This window comes from Aplidium turbinatum, chromosome 7 (assembly GCF_918807975.1).
Source record: "Aplidium turbinatum chromosome 7, kaAplTurb1.1, whole genome shotgun sequence".
In the NCBI taxonomy this organism is placed as follows: Eukaryota; Metazoa; Chordata; class Ascidiacea; order Aplousobranchia; family Polyclinidae; genus Aplidium; species Aplidium turbinatum.
The window spans coordinates 28672872-28690865 of record NC_137478.1 but is presented as its reverse complement, the minus strand read 5'-3'; the positions used below and the strand labels follow the sequence as shown (position 1 = coordinate 28690865).

Sequence of the window (17994 nt, the reverse complement as noted above, 5' to 3'; positions counted from 1 at the left end):
ACGTGGGTTCTTCAAGCGCACACCCCGAGAGTCGAACCAGCGCCGCTTGATCTTGAAGCTTCTTCGTTCATGAAGTAACGCGCTAACCAACTGAGCTATCGGGGCGGACAAGGTTGCCATCGAGTTTCCAAAGTACAATACTGTATTTGCAAGTTAGCGCTCTTGTTTATAGTTGATTAATTTGCTTGACCAAGTTTGATTCCCATCATTCCACATCACGCGTGGAAGATTCGTGTTCAGAGACTTGGTGTAAAACACAGTTTTGAGTACGCAGAACTGCTTTCCATCCAAACAAATACCCTGAAAACAATCAAGAGATCGCGACTGCTGCGTCAAACGAGTCATTGGAAAAATCCTGTGAGCAGTGGCGTAGCTAGGGGGAGGGGGGCGGACCGCCCCGGGCGGCACGTCTGGGGGCGGAACTTTCAGACATGACGTTGTTTGTTGTTTTTTTTGATAATGCAAAAGTACACGAAAAATAAAAACAAACAGAATGGCAACGTTCAAAACATAGAATAATTCCACGTTAAGTCAATTAAGAAAATGAAATTATCTATTGCAAATGTTTTGAAACTACAAGGTTTTTTTTATTGCAAACTGACTAAATTAACTTAGTCTCTATAATACTTTCATGACCCTAAAAATATTAGAGCCGAAAGGATATGTACTGTAGCTGTTGTTGAATGAATAAGTGAATGAAGTTTACTGTAATCGCACATTATGTTTATAAAGTTGTCCTTTGATAATGGAATGTTGCCAACAATTTAGGTGAAATCGATTTGCTCTAGTAATTCAATAAAATATAAAGCTGATTTTGATTATAATCTTGATGTTGCCATTGGTAATTGGGTATCACTAATATTAGCTGATAATATTTCTTGATTTTCAGTGAAATACAGTAGGAAGTTACCTTGTTTTTACACATCGTTGCTGAATACTGATTAACCATAGTAATCTACTGCTGCTGCACTATACAGTACAAACATTTCAGTAAATGATATTACCGTATAGCGCTATAAGGCAGTGTCTATGGAGTCTACAGACGCTTCGTGTTTAAAATCGATTTCACACGCTCCACGCTTAACCCCCCACAAAAACAAGTCAGAAAATTTTTGAATTCTACTAACGCGAAACTATAATCCTATCGCTGTGTAAGTTAGACTGGTTTTGCAGAGCTCCGCAGTGCATTTTTTCAGATTTAGATTTTTTATTAATTGCTGTAACAATATACTACTTACTGTACTCAGAGATGGGCGTGATCTTGATCTTGAAGATCACTTTTTTTTGGTGATCTTGATCTTGATCTAAGATCACTTTTTTTTGTGTGATCTTGATCTTGAAGAACAATAAGATCAAGTTCACTTTAAAATTGAATTTTACTTCCTACATAGAGGCATTTTTTTAGAACTCGTACTGTACAAAGTAGTTAGTGGCAACTACTAACATTAAGCCACTGTTAATATGATATGTGCCCAACAAAAGACGATTTAAAGTCTCCATCAAATCTGGTCAGTGTTGCCATTTCAAAATTGAAAAAGTTTTCTGTGTTGGTCATAATGAAGAAGTCAACTTCCGTGTACTTTATGTTGACGTATAATAAAAAATGATTTAATGTGAATTTTAAAGAAATGTTTGCTTTTATTGACCCAATTTTAGATGTTTCAAAAGTCTAGAATGGCGGTGTTAAAAAATCTGGATTCTAGCCGACTTTGGTCATGTAAAGTGGTTTATTGCAGCAAATCAACCAGACCAAGACTTGTTTAGGGTCTGAGTATGGAGCGGTTTGTCGGACCGCAAACCTCTGAACTTTTTTGATAGCAGACAACAGTATCAAAGTTGCCAGGTGGGTAAATGGTGCAATAAACATTTACATAATGCAGTGAAAGTTAAAACTACTTAGTAACACAAATAAAAACTCCCACATGAACCAGACAAAAATTTGGTAAAAAATGATGCGGTTTAAACTTTATTTTTATTTATTTATTATAAATAAAAAGTATAAAACTAATTGCAAATTTTGCGACTTTTCAGAACTACTGTAATTAACCTCTGCCTTGGGGGTGACGTTGCGATTCTACGCAAACTACGTCAACAATTGATAGGCCTATAATAGCAACAGTCACTAACTTATTACAATTCTTAGGCCAGCGATCGAGTAGTTAAAAGTAAAAGTTAGCAATACCAACTATATACCTTTACCAAGATTGCTTATAGATATTATTTTTTGCAACATCATTGATCAAAAACTTCATTTTTTTTTCAAGTACACAAAAAGTGATCTTGAAAGTGATCTTGATCTTCAAGATCACGATCTTGATCTTGATCTTCAAGATCACCTATTCTTGGTGATCTTGATCTTGATCTTCAAGATCACCAATACTGGTGATCTTGCCCATCTCTGACTGTACTATTGTTACTGATGCCATGCCGCACTGGATTTCACTTTTGGCCACATAAACCGGCCTTGTATCCTGAATTATATATTTTAAATACAGGGAGAGGGGGAGCACAACACTATGTTTATTAACTGTTGTAAGAAATAACTTTGCTACCGTCACTAGAATGTGGCTGTTAGATTGCGAAAAGTGAAAACATTGCGCAGTAGCATGGCTAAAGTCTAGGCTACTTAACGATGATTTTGCTGCATTTGCAACCTTGTAATTTGTGCGCTTGCTCATTTTGTATTCGTTTTACAGTTCATAGGAATAAGCTTCTAAGCTTATATGATTCTATCCATATTTTATTTTAAAGTATTGTAAGTATATAAAAATTAATGGGAAAATTATAAAACTTACGTTGCGAATAAGTAAAGAAAGTTCAATGAGCAAAAGAAGAAAACGTCTATATCATTACATTGGTAAGCAACGATTCATGTTACAGAGTCTAGTAGAAACGAATTAAATGAATTTTTCTGCCGTTATGTTTTTAATACGTTACAAAATTCCTACTAGCCTTTATTAAGAAGAGTCGGAAACATGCTCTTCAAATTTGGGTAGCCTTGTAAAAGGTTACAAATTGATTATTTTAATTCTGCAGCAGTTTTTGTGCTTTTGCATTCAGTATATTACTAAATTATAATGGTACGTTCGTCTGACTTTACACCGCAAATTGAAAAAAGCACGTTGCGTATTGCAGTGCTGATAAAATAACGCATTTCATTTTCACATGCTTTTTCTTGAAGGGGCGGCACATTCTCTAGCTACGCCACTGCCTGTGAGAATTGCTTTGTCAGACACAAAAATGATTGTGATACACTGGGGGATTTGGGTTGCTTTAGTAACTAGTGTTACTAAAGCTTGTTTAGCGCGTAACTTCGTGAACGAAGAAGCTCCTTAATGAATGGAATAACTCCTCGGCAACAAAACTTCATCAATCGGAAACTTCACTCTGTCAATCTCGGTAACCGGCCCTGCGTCAAGAGCCTCTACAACCATGCGAAACTACCAGGAATGACCAATCAAGGCTTTGTCAGTGCGAAGATAAAGATTGGACTATTATAGAAGAAATTGACTATTATAATGGAGCAGATGTAGTAAGAGTAAAATGATCGATTCGATATTGAACTGCATCAAGCAAAAGCTTCACTGTTGAGGGGCTATGTTTGGATGACGATTGCTTATAGGCCTATGTTGAATGAGCTATATATATAGACCTACATGAAAATTTATGTTTTGAAACACAATAATTTCGTCAACGCAAATTAACGTTGATTTAATTTGGATCTATGCTTGTGCTTTACTGCTTTCCAACAATAGCAAAATATCGAAATTGAATAAGAAACGACCATGCATTGTCGCGATTTCTTCACCCCGTGTTTCAAAGTACAAACTTTCATGCATATCAGTGATATCTCATTCAACATATTATAAGCAATCGTTATTCAAACATAGCCCTTCAACAACGAAGCTTTTGCTTAAGCCCTAATGCAGGGGTAGGCAACCTTTTTAACACAAAGGCCAGTTAGGAAAATGTAATGCTTACAGGATGGCCGCACATCAAATAAACACTAATTCATATTTTCAGCAATGGAGTTATCTTATTGAGATTATAAGATGAATGTCATCTTCCTGCAGTGAATTCAATTCAAGCTGGATTTCTATAGGCGCAAAACTTATTTCACCAGTACAGGGGAGTGAAAAGACGGTCATATCACTTCTTAAGCTTCGAAATTGTGTAAATTGAGATGAAAATAGCCTTAATTTAAATGGCTTTATTTGGGGAAAAATAGCTGGAAGAAGATGAAGGGCCGCACAAAAAATGGAAAAAAGCCGCATGCAGCCCGCGGGCCGCACGTTGCCCACCCCTGCCCTAATGTATTTCAATGTCAAATCAATCATTTAACTGTAGCCGTCCAGCGTGGTCTTGATAAATACTCCTGCACTGAATCGTTTTCCATTTGTTCATTTTTAATCAATTGCATTAGATTTGCTAGGGTTGGAAAGCACAAGCATCAATCTAACAAACTAAGTAAATGCCAAGTTTCAAAGTTTACTAGCTCCTTCTAACGGCTGCCTAAACTTGACCAAATTCAAACGCTGATCAATAAATCAATTTAAATGAACAAATTAAACCAATGCTAATTAAAAGAACATATCATCGTGTATTTAACTACCAACACATCATCGTGTATCAGGTGATCGGTGGCGGTCTCCCGCGCCGCGAGGACGCGCTATTAAGGCAGCATGGACGCTATTGTCCGCTTTACCGACTAAATGGAAAACCGGCCTACCGTTAAAAATAATTCTGCGATTGTCTTCGCGACAATGACCATTGTTGATTACAAAAATCTACCATGGATTTCTTTTATGCCTGTTGCCATTTGGACGATATAAAACTTATAAAGATAAAATAAGGGCAGTTTCTAACTCAAACAGACACGCCAGAGATGCATTCTACAAAACAAATTGTCAGACAATATATGTAGGCCTATCGGTACAAAATTAAATGTTCGTATCTCCGAATAAATGTTTGTAAGTCGAAGTTACCTATAGGCTAGTCTTTTATTGCTCCCATCTATTGTTGCATTGCGTGTACAATTTTAATATATGATACTGTAGTGTATGCAGCAATAGTTTATTGTAAATTGTGTTGTCATAATGGGAGGAAAATGAAAGGATTATAAACCATATGTTTATAGTCTAGTAGTTCCGTAGTTATCTAGTCTAGTAATAGTATGAAATAACGGAACAGCAATGCATAGAATGTTATCAATTTGAAACTACTTAGTGATCATTCAACCAAAATAATTTACTGTTTGTGCCTTTGACAAATTGTTGCATCAATTATGAAGATTATTTGCCCATTTATAATTTTGCTTGCCTCTTCCCTTGTGTCTTCACAAAACGCTTCAACACATTCAACACAAGGTACAGTCGTTCTTTAAGTTTTTCAGTGGTAAAAGTTAGACAACAATGAAATAATTTATTAGACTTATGGTTGACAGATGTGATTATGGTGACTTTTTGTAATTAAAATTATTGTTTGTATAATCTACAGAAAAGCAATGTCTTTTCATAGGTTAGCCTACTATTTGAATAGTGTGAAAATATCATTGCTTCAGCTTTGTTAAATGTTAAGTAAGACATTTATAGTGTGTCATGAGCTTACACTATTTAAACTTGATCAAGAGTTTATATCTAAGCATGCGTTTATGATCGCTTGTTGTCTACTTGTCTTTATACTGTTTTTTTCTTCTCACCAACTACTAACTTTGTGTTTAATTTTTAGTAAAAATTGTGATGATTGGGGATACAGTAGCTATGGAATGTTTTGTGCCAACTTTGGAAAACCAATATACAGACGTGTATTTCGACTTACTATTTCTCTCATCCATTCCTGGAAAAAGAGAAATAACAATTGGATCGTATAAGGTAGGCCTATTTGTAGGCTATGTTGCTTTTGCTGCACTTGTTCTCAGGTTTGTGAAATATGTGTCTATTGTATGTTGAGTTTTTTCATGCTGGAGATTTTTTAGTTGCATGGGCACTTTTAAATAGCACTACCACCACTTCAAACATAATAGGCCTACGGTACGGTACAGTATTGGTTAAAAAGTATGTCATTATTATCAGCATTAGTAGTTGTGTGTTTATGCAGGTTATCTGATACAGGTATCAGTGATCGTAGTCTTATAGGTTTCTTTGTCAAATAAAGTCTTATGAAATTTCTAAAATGCTTGAAAAGAAAAGTTATAAGAAATTTGACTGCTGTTTTTTCTTTGTTGACGTCATTGAGGTAAAATTTATTTATTTTAACTTTCCAAAACCTACCACACCTTCCTTGTTTGCAAAATATCTCCGAGTGTGTAATCACAGATAACACTTATTTTGTATGCTGTGTCTAATTGTAATTGTCACAATCATTAAACGTAGCCAGTGGCGCACGCAGGATTTTCTCAAGGGAAGGGGTGGGGGCATTCGAAATTTTTTCGAATCGAAACGAATGAACATCCATTTGTCAATAATAACCAGTAAGGTATATTGTGTAAGATTAGTCTACCATACTCAGCTTGCATTGACGATAATTTTTGAGTTTGGAATGACTAGTTTACTCAATTGAATAGATTTTGTATTGAAAACAAACATATGTGATATAACACTCTTGATTTCGCATATAATGTTTCACGTAGATGACGTAGTGAGCTTACTCAACCCAATGAACCACGCGCGTATTGACGGTACGTTTAGTGGCATACGCAGGATTTTGTTACTGGGGGAGGGGAGCGTTCGATACAACTTGACATTTTTTTTTATCAAGAGTAGAGCCTACTGCTATACTTTATAGCAGCGGTTCTTAACGTTTTGCCTTGTCGGCACCACCTTGAAATTACCAACCAGTTCTCGCACCCCTCTTAGGATTGGCTGAAAAGTAATAGTCGCCTACAGTTCGAAATGTTTGTTGAAACCTGGTAAAACAACTTTTCTTCTTACGTCATATTATAACAAGCCTTGATAATTCAGCATCCCCGCACCACCTAGGCACAGGTCTCGCACCCCTTAGTGGTGCGTGCAGTCCTGATTAAGAACCCCTGCTTTATAGTCTGACTAAGGTTTAATGTAGCCGAGGCTATTTGTTGGTGAAATATAAACTCTTACGGTCTTCGCGTATGTCACTGTTCTTTTGGATTGAATTATTAGATATGTGAAAAGGAAAAGCATAATAGTAGGTCTAATAAACGGATTAGTAAAACTGTAATAGTTTGATTACCAGGCAATGTCCTAACTCTTGAGATTAATGTATAAATCGAACCTCTCTGCAAAAGTTTAAATATTGAATGCAATTTACTACGCCAGTTTAAACAAAAATTATCGCACTCTGAATATATATAACGAAAAAGAAGGCCTACACTACGGATCCGTGTGAGCATCTTCGCGCCCCATACCCCTCTCTCCGAAATTCACTAGTGGACCTCTACTTTTTAGTAAAATCTTAGTAAAAAGGTGCCTAAAATGTTTTTCAAACCATAAGTTGTGAATTCGGATCAAAAACATCAGACCGACTCCACAATCTGTTTGGACACCATTTTTAATTACATAACAATGCAAAGGGCTGTAGAGTTCAACTAAAATAACTAAAAGCTTTTACATTGCCGTTTTCAGACCATAGTTTGAAAATGAAAAAGGCCGTCTCCAAAACATGTAATTGCATCACTCTTGAAATACAAAAACTAAATACTAAAGATACGAATGATTTAACATAGTCATTCGGCCCATTCCAAATGATGATCGACAATACCGATAGATGCAACCTAAACTATATAATGTCAACTTTTTATAGCAGATAGTAACATTGTTTACGTTAAAATGCTAAAAAACGTCGCACCAACTAAATGTGATATGTTGGTTTTTGAATCTTTATTCTCGGACCGACAAAGCCTTGACTGGTTTTTCCTGGTAGTTTCGCATACTTGTAGAGGCTCTTGACACAGGGCCGGTTACCGAGATTGGCAGAGTGAAGTTTTCCGATTGTTGAAGTGAAGTGCTCGAGCGCACACCCCGAGAGTCGAACTTGCACCCCGTGATCTTGAGCCGAGCGCGTAACCACTGAGCTAACGATGTGAATAGGAATCCACCCCTCAACAGAAATGTGGTCCCACTAACTGGGGTTTTGGAAGTGGTAAATAGGGCCTTGTGTAATTTAAGCTATAATTTCGAGCTTTAGTACTAACGTATTTTCATTTTTTTTTTATATAGTTTTTGGCTTAGCCTATTTTATCAGGGTTTTGGACTGGAGTGAATGGAATTTTATTACTGGAATGAATGAGAGTAATTCCGGACGAAATTTGTCCTATTAACCGTGGGCTTAATTTGCAGGAACTACTGTATAATGATGAGATTGAGATTTATGATGATTGATGAGGTGTATTGATTAGATGATTAGATATTATGAGTAGGTAAGAGTTGTATTACTTTTGAAGTTGATATTATTATAAGTTGGAGACGATTGTAAGAGAGTCGTAGCTGTTGTCGATTGAGAGAGTTGTATTGAGAAGTTGTTGTCCAAATTATTGGAAGTTTATTTTGATTATCATTTGGAGATGCTGAACCATTCGTAAAGTCCTTCAAAGATTTCATTTACAATCTCACAAGTAGAACTACAGTATTGACCATTTGACTGTTTAACGTTTGATATCCCAATAAACTACGTCACCAGTTTTTCAAATGGTACTTTCCTGGTAAGAGATAAAAAGAACAGTGACAGTAATGTTTAATTTTATTCTTCAATGTAGGCTACATTGTACAAATATTAGAATGAGCAATATAGGCTATTGAGCTCTCATTGGTAAAAAATTGTCTCAGTTTGTAACCCGATGTAACTTGTCTTCCAATCAATGGATTTATGAACTAATGCGAACAGACTGTTAGTCCTCCTATCAATCTTTGTATTTGGTAGCCTACATTACGACTCAGCTCTTCGGAGTTGAGTAGGCTATCTGCTTTGTTTCAACTTTTTATGTGTGATAGTAGTATGGACCATCTTGAGTCTGATGCAAATAAATAAAAATATCGTAGTTTATACACGCACACATCTTAGAAATTATTATGTATGATACTTAAAGTATTTTCAGTTTTGATAAAATTTGTAAGCACAATTAAATCGTAGTATCAAAAAATAGTACCGCTGTCCCGGTATATATGTATTTCCGTTTGCAGCAAAATCCAAATAATGTCACTGTGAGGGAAAATTCTTACAAAAGTCGAATTCAGTTTCTGAGCAATGGCACCGTACAAATTACATTTATTGGTTTGCCTGATGATGGGACTTACACTTGTCATCCTCGAGCATATAAGATTCCTTCTGGATTGGAAAAAGCAACTACTATAACTGTTTATGGTTAGTTTTTTTTAGTAAATTTACCATGAGATTATAAGATTCGGGTGATTTTTCAGACAATATTATGAGTCTGTTTTGAGAATAAGCATTCTTATTTGTTAGTCTTACCACGAACATCAAAATCTCATCATTAGTGATTTTGTTTTTGCAGTTCTCCCAGAGGTTAAGGTAAAGATAGTGAACATTTCTTTGGTTGCTGGCTCTCCTTTAACTGATGCTGCAGATTGTATTGCTGCTGGAGGTTTGAGTGAAACTTGTACTTTCTTACTAATTGCTTGTTGTGATTGTTATTAAGTGACATTAATGCAGTGTTGTTGAAAAATGTTGTGTTCTACTTGATTTAATGTGAAAAGTTTCATAAAAGTTTTCCTTGAACTAACGAAAGTTTAAAATGTTTATGTGGATCAACAGGAAAGCCACCGGCGCAAGTGCATTGGACAACTGATAAACAACTTAACTTTTCTGAAACAGTGTAAGTAGCTAGTAAGTAATCTTTTTTACTGTGTCATGTACACGTACCATACGTTTGAAGTATGGCTTATTTGCTAGAAATCCTAAACATTTGTCAACAAGGCAAGTGAATTCTGAAATAACCGCTCTTTTTTATTTGAAGCAAATACTCCTATGAGTTTAAACAAAGTAGCCTATCTACAAGTAAAACAAAATGTGAAAAATGGCAGTTTTAAATCTGATAAGATTATCTTCTTATTTCTAGGGTGAGCGATAACAGTTCCATTCAACTGTTTACAGTTACATCAACTCTGCGTATAGAGCCAATCAAGTACTACAACAACCAGCGCTTCTCCTGTGTCGTAAAACATCCTGTATTTACTTCTGATAACATCACAAATATAAATTTGAATGTGACTTGTGAGTTGTTGCTATGAATTCTTATATGCAGAATACTATAAAAACATATAGTAATTTATCATCATGCCTTTGGGTGGCTTTTTTCTGTTGTTCTAAATTGTAGTTGAAACATTTGGCCCTTGCAGTGATGCTTATAGGCTACTGTACCTCTAAGTAGGCTACGCTTCCTTTTTTAAACTCAAAGGCTACGGTAGGCTATATGCGAAGTTGAGGTCATTTTCTGATTGCATTGATTTATTCAAGAATATTCATTTTTATACATAGCCTACTTATATCTTTGACGAAGCCGAGAACTGTCTCAAGCTGCTACTAACAGGCATAATCCAAACAGTCAGGCCTTGAAATGATCGCAAAAGCTTTTGTTTAACAAGGTAGGCACTTTCATGACAATGACATGTTCACAGACAAACCTGATACCCTTGAAATAATAGTCGACGAAAAGAACAATCTGTTGACCTGCAATGCTGATGGCAACCCTCCTGTCACTTACACGTGGCTGATGCCTGAAGGGACCCCAATAATGGCCATGAATGGATCAACTGTGGACTTAGTTGATCCCAGTCACCTTGTTTATAGCAATGACACGTACATGTGCATTGTCAGCAACAGTGTGGGAGAGTCAAAAATTATAACCACCTACGTTGCTTTCAATCATGAGTTAGGTGAGTTGTCGTCTGTTTTGTAAAGTTTTAATGCAATTAAGCGTTTTAATTTAGGAAGTACTCGCCGCGCAAAAGAGTCTTTTTGAGAAAAGGGCAATTTAAGTTTTGTAAAGCAAAGCAAACGGTAGGCACTTTAACGTAGGGCAGTTTTCTTGGCGAATCAGCTGATTTCAGTAATAATATTTTAATTTTGAGCTTTCTTTTAGAAAGATTTTTGCTACAAAGTAGATTAAGTGAATGTATTTCACCAGCAGCGTGGCCTAATGGGTTTGAGTTAGGGAATAGTCATTTCGATGACGTCTGTTCGATTCCCACCCTCCCACCCTCTTTTTCTTCTGTGACTGAATCGAGTGCAAGAACAAGAAGGATCTAACTCCAATAAGTTGAGTTCATAAGGATAATTGTTCCAACTTTCTTTACCAATCGCCTGTTTATCACAGCAACGTAATAAGTTGATGAAACGTTTGCTCGGGAAGATGCATTGGTCATTACGCTACATAATTTACGCATTAACTTAAAACTTGAAAATTGTAATTTAAGCATTTTTTCAATCCTGGTCTTGCATTCACAAAACTGTGAATTTTTTGGCCTGCTTTGCTATTACCTTTGATTCCTTTGTGGTGGTAACTTTTTGCTATTACCCTTGGTTTCTTTGTGGTGATAAACTGTTGTGTAAGTCTAACTGTGTTGTCGTGCATTACTGTTATCTGTGCTTACCTATAAGCAGAGATGGGCAAGATCACCAGTATTGGTGATCTTGAAGATCAAGATCACCAAGAATAGGTGATCTTGAAGAATGAAGATCAAGATCACCAAACTATGTGATCTTGAAGATCAAGATCAAGATCGTGATCTTGAAGATCAAGATCACTTTCAAGATCACTTTTTGTGTACGGTACTTGAAAAAAATGAAGTTTTTGATCAATGATGTTGCAAAAATAGTTACTATAAGCAACCTGGGTAAAGGTAGGCTATAGCCTATAGTTGGTATTGCTAACTTTTACTTTTAACTACTCGCTCGCTGGCCTAAGAATTGTAATAAGTTAGTGACTGTTGCTATTAGGCCTATTGTTGACGTAGTTTGCGTAGAATCGCAACGTCACAACCAAGGCCGAGGTTAATTACAGTAGTAGTGAAAAAGTCGCAAAATTTGCAATTAGTTTTATATTTTTTATTTATAATAAATGAATAAAAATAAACTTTGAGCTGCATCATTTTTCACCAAATTTTTTTCTGGTTCATGTGAGAGTTTTTATTCGTGTTACTAAGTAGTTTTAACTTTCACTGTATTATGTCAATGTTTATTGCACCAATTACCCATCTGGCAACCTTGATGCTGTTGTCTGCTCTCAAAAAAGTTCAGAGGTTTGCGGTCAGACAAACCGCTCTATACTCAGACCCTAAACAAGTCTTGGTCTGATTGATTTGCTGCAATAAACCACTTTACATGACCAAAGTCGGCTAGAGTCCAAATTTTTTAACACCGCCATTCTAGACTTTTGAAACATCTAAAATTGGGTCAAAGAAAGCAAACATTTCTTTAAAATTCACACATGGAAATTGTGAACAAAGTTAAATCATTTTTTATTACGCGTCAACATAAAGTACACGGCAGTTGACTTCTTTATACCAACAAAGAAAACTTTTTCAATTTTGAAATGGCAACACTGACCAGATTAGATGGAGACTTTAAATCGTCTTTTGTTGGGCACACATCATATTAACAGTGGCTTAATGTTAGTAGTTGCCACTAACTACTTTGTACAGTACGAGTTCTAAAAAAATGCCTCTATCTAGTAAGTAAACTTCAATTTTAAAGTGATCTTGATCTTATTGTTCTTCAAGATCAAGATCACACAAAAAAGAGTGATCTTAGATCAAGATCACCAAAAAAAAAGTGATCTTGAAGATCAAAATCAAGATCACGATCTTGATCTTCAAGATCACTTGTGATCTTCAAGATCAAGATCACGCCCATCTCTGCCTATAAGTAGGCTACCATGTTGATGACGAATTGCAAGTTTTAACTCATTGATTTGCACAAGCTCTCTCCATCTTGCTTCAGAAAAGCTTGATTTTCATCCGGCAGTATTAGGGTTGACCAGTGGTCTGCAGCGGCTTTTCCATCTTTTTCTATCTTTGGTTTCTTTAATTTTCGTCCTGTTATCGTTACGTCAAGATATAGGCTACAGAAATGAGGTATGTTGTAAAGCAGTGTTTTCCCAGTTTATGCTAAGTTTTTACCAAGCTTTATGGTTATCTAAGTGAAAGCAGGTTACTTGGGTTTTGGAAGGGTTTGCACTGGGTTTGCATTCAAACTCCAGTAGCCTACTTGTAATAGGTGGAGTAGAAAGTGCTTTTGTTAAAGTCTTTTCTATCTCAGAAAAGTTTTTTGATTGAGTAGCCAAACAAAGGTGGTCGGCATAAATGAAATGGGGTACGTTGGAAGGCTTTGGCTGATCATTAGTATACTGTAGATATTGAATAAGATAGATGCAAGAACAGAACCTTGTGGTAGGCCATTACGTTGGATTCTCCAGCGACTTTTGTGACCATTCATCTCAACAACAAAAAATCTAGTATTTTTATATTATGTAGGCTATGTATTTTTTGCGACTTCTTCTCGGCATGGTTTGTTTTGAGACATTTCAAACCAGCTTTTGGAAAGCAGAGTATGAATGGGGAGTAGGAAAGATATTTTCGATATCTGCGTCTAATGCTTGTGCGTATGTTATCCTAGTTGGCTTTACGAAAAATAAACGAGGCAGTGGTTTGGAGATTCGGGGCTGGTTAACAGGATTGATACTAATGCATAGCCTACTGGGAGATGCCGAAATTCGGATACAGGTTCGAAAATTGTTCTTTAAAAGAATTGATGTATATTGAGCTCACAAAAGCAAGGTCGGGATTATAACCTTTCTTCCAGCGAGCACTGTAAAAGGTTTGTTCGATATTTGGTGAATAAAGCAAGAAGAGGTTGTTGTTGTTGGAGGCTCAAAGTTCTACAAATTCCCCATCTTTATTACGGCAGTAGTATCCCCAGACAGTGCTGTGACTGTTAGTTCTCTATTATGAGACTGGGATTTTTACTGTTTATCAAGAGATTCTTTGACCAGAAAAAAAGTTCTGTAGGAGGTTTATTCACTAAGAAAATTTCCGATGACTTAGTTTTTATGCGCAAGATTCCCACTAGAAGGGAATTTGTCTCTGTGTATTTCTTGCAAGCACAAGATGTCTGTTAGTAAATGGGCAATGACTAGCCTACTGCTTTTATGGATGAGAAGCCTTCTGTATAGAAGCTAATGATTTTCATCGTAGGGCCGAGAATCTATCCTTTTACCATCCTAAATTTTCACTCTTTGTGCTCTCCCTCTGGCAATATCTGTAGTGTGGTGTCGAGATTAGTCTAGTGTAAAGGATTAATGGGATCGCCACGTGAAAGTACTCAACAATAATATTATAAAAGTACCGTACCGTAGACAAAATAAAAACAACTGCGCCAAGTACAGCGTAAATATTTGCATCTTAAAAGTATCCAACGGCAAAGAAATGAGATTTCGATTCCAATTCGGCTCATGTTTTTGCCAAAAATTCCAGACTCTTGTTTCACTCCGGCTCCTGTCGAAAATCGAGACTCCGGCTCCTAAATACTCCGAAACTCCGGCTCCTGTACACTTATGAAAGGAAGACTTACTTCACGGTTGCATGGTCGCCATTGCCTACTGTTTGTCAAATAAGGTTGTCTATTTGTGCTTCAGAATACAGAATTTTTAGTTTTTCACCTACGGTGTTTTTGTTCCAGTCAACTGCTTTGGTTACTTTATCTTGTAGCCTGGTGTGTCATAAATTTTATATGGGTTCCCGTTATGGATGATTGGTTGTGCAAATAATCTTTTCTGTCAAAGACGAAGCAATCGAAGCATACAGTAGCCTATTGTTAAAATCGAAGCATTTTCTGCAATTTGTCGGGTGTTCTAGCGCTAACCTCTAAAAAATTAACCGTCTGAATCAAGGTTGCGATTATAAGCTGAACATTGGTAGCCTACCTCTTGAAGTGTCATTAAAGTCTTCTTGAAGTTGTGCGTCATCCCAGCGTGTATCCCTTTTTTCTAACCTAGTGCTATTGTTTTCTACAGTGAGCCTACTGGTACAATCCCATTGTCACCACTGAGCATACTGTAGGCTATATTCCTCTTTTGTTGTATGTACGAAAAATGTCTCTTTTGTTTCAGTTAGATTGTTAGATAGTTTGGCTTTTTTTATTCAGTAGGTTGTTATTTGTGGCAAGTATATCCCATTTCTCTCCTCACAGCTTAATGGAACTGATCTTAACAGTTGCTTGTACGTTTTTCAGCGGCAAGTCAAGCCGGTGCTGCCCTCATTGTGGGAGGGGTCATTGAAGGGCTGGTTGCGCTGGCAATCATAGTGTTTCTCGTTTACTTTTTCATGATCATGAAACGCAGAGATGAAAACAATGGAAAATTCCAACAACCCAGTACTGTTTATCATAACACAGATGGGTAAGCGTTACAAGTTATGTAAGCGCATTATTTTTTATATTCTTTTTAATAAACAAATGTTTCAAACAACAAGGAAACAGACTTGCTGTGGTTGACGGTGCAGCTGACAATAGCTTAAAATTACAGATAGCCTACCTATGTTAAACCGTGTTGCTGTTTCGATGTTTGTTCTACATTAAAACGAAGCTATACGATTGTCTATTCAGATACACGCGGTCCAACATACAACACAAAAATGAAAATTTAAATAAACAGCGTCGTCCCAGTCCCGTCGCTCCCCCACCTGAGGTACATGACAGTCACAGTCCAGGTAGTTCGGACATCGATGATCATGGTGACTTAGATCGTGAAGACTCCTCGACCCTGGTGGACCCCGTCCCTCAAAAGCCCCCGAAAGTGGGATAGCCTAACAAGCAGATCGTTCTTGAATTTCAGGGTATGTTGTTGCGCACTACCTCAATTTGTGATTCGCAGTTACCACATCGAGGTATTATTTTGTCGTTATAGTAAAGTTTAGGCTTATCACTTAAAAGTAAAATTTATTTATCTCTATCTTGTTAAAACCATGACTCAATGTCCGCTAGTGGAACTTTTCACGACGTTTTTTGCACCATCTCTGTAATATTTGACTACAATTGGAATACGTTGGTGATTGGGTAGAATATCTTTGTGCAAAAATAAAGAAAAAAATGTCCACATTTTAGCCTTCTTGGAACGCCAACCTTTACGAGGTCAGTGTCTTCTATGTGTGGCATGATGCTTTCTTTTTGTTGTTGCTTTTCCTGATCACACAGCATTGTTTGCAAAGTTGTTGTGTTTACGTGTATGGCCCTATTTGTTAGAATAGCGTTGTGTGTCATGTCAATGGATTGCTGTATTTCTAAATTTCATCTCTGATCGTATTTAGGTTATGTTACGAACAAAATTCTTTTTGGCATGGTTGTTCCTCTGTTGCTGTGGTCTCATAAGCCAAAATATCTGTACTAAGAAAAAATTCTCTTGTAGTGTCTTTCTCTTGCGAACATAGAACCAATTATGTTTTAAAGTCATCAGAGATTCTACCAGTCATTAGAAAGCTGGTGGAAATGAAGACATGATTTTGCGGGCTCAAATTTCTAAGGTTAGGTTGTTCCAGTTACGAAAGTTTAGAGTTTCATGGCGCTGTTTATAACTTTTAGATTGGTATACAGAAATGGTTGGAAATTGCGAAAAAGCCACATAACAATGAAATCCTGTTGAAAATATGAGGAAGAAAACTGAAAATGTAAAAAAAGAGGACATTTGAGCATTTTTGGGTGTCCTCGGAGGACAATTTATTTTTTTTCAAAAAAGCGGACAAATCCTCTTAAAAGAGGACATATGGTAGCCCTAGCTAAAGTCTATTCTCATGTATAAAACAATATTGCGTAGGCCCTCAAATCAGAGATCCCTGCCTCAAATACATTATACAATCGCATGGCGTTATACACTGCAAATAGCAGATTTTTTGCAGCTCCAGCTAACTCGTTGACTGTATTTTTTTGCAGAACTTTTTATACCTTCACCAACGAAGTTCAACTAAGCACAGTCGCCATCCTTCAGTTGTGGTCAGATATTTTGGTTCATTTCAATCAATCACGTTAGCCAAATGCGTGTGTGTGTTTCTCTTTTCGTTTCAACACTCTACATTCTTTCAACGTTATCTTGCGAGTTTTTTTTCCTGTTGCTTTACCCTTTTCAACCTTCCAGACGGTAGGCTACGTCTACATTATCTCTACCAATATATCGACTATTTGCTTTTTGGGGGATAACAATCATGTTCTGTAGCGAGTGCTGCCTTTATTTTTAACTGCTCGTGTTTGAATTAATTTGCTTTGTAATGTTTTGATTTTGTTAACTGTTTTTGCTATAACGCATTATTCCTGCACCCTGTAATTTCATTCCCTTTCAGGAGAAATCATCAGAGCATATTTACTGGCAGTGACGCATAAAGCCTTGTTCGATTCGGAAAGCTCGAATCGCAACAGAAGACTCTAATGAAGTGAGAAACGAGAGGCATAATCATATAGACGCTTCACAAGGAACTCTGAAGTATAAAGACATTATCCGAATTAAACCAGAGACTAAGACGAACACATGCCACGCTCGCATAATTTCTCTTAACAAAAATAAATAAAGTACATCCGATGTAACTTGTGATTATTTTTAATGCGTTTCTGTATTTTGTGTTATTGCTTGTTTGTCAGTTAACACTATTTCTTCATACTTTTTGACATTTTGGATTTTTTAATCCGATTTTAACGTTAAGCTGCAGAATCACATTATTGCATTAATTGCCTTTTTTGTTTTTTAGTTTCACTTTCACTTTTTGTTAATTTTAAGACGTTGTGCGAAGTGCTCACCTTGTGCGAAGTGTTTTTCTCCTAAAATATTTGCGCTACAATAAAACTCACTTGTTGTGAACAAAGCTAATAACTGATAAATCGTTTTCCACCCAATAACACACCACAACAGTCACCAGTGATTCTGGTCAATAGCAATTGATCGCTTTTAATTTTCAATATCTCCGCAGTTCACCTCTATGACAAAATCTTATCATTAGTTCACCCTTGTTGTAAACATATTGTTGA

The 17994-nt window shown here is 36.5% G+C and overlaps 1 protein-coding gene across 2 annotated transcripts; it reads left to right on the top strand.

Annotated features, from left to right (window-relative positions):
- The first annotated feature begins 5163 nt into the window (after positions 1–5163).
- Positions 5164–17518, top strand: LOC145774828 (nectin-3-like). 2 transcript variants are annotated; one of them, XM_082586152.1, is made up of 10 exons: positions 5164–5366; positions 5728–5870; positions 9153–9333; positions 9485–9574; positions 9745–9805; positions 10049–10203; positions 10608–10865; positions 15220–15385; positions 15592–15821; positions 17316–17518. In XM_082586152.1, exons 1-9 carry the CDS (start codon positions 5285–5287, stop codon positions 15788–15790), a joined length of 1335 nt encoding a protein of 444 aa, XP_082442278.1. In that variant the 5' UTR covers positions 5164–5284; the 3' UTR covers positions 15791–15821; positions 17316–17518. The 2 variants fall into 2 exon arrangements, with proteins under 2 accessions (XP_082442278.1, XP_082442279.1); XM_082586153.1 differs by lacking the exons at positions 15220–15385; positions 15592–15821.
- The last annotated feature ends 476 nt before the right edge of the window (positions 17519–17994 follow it).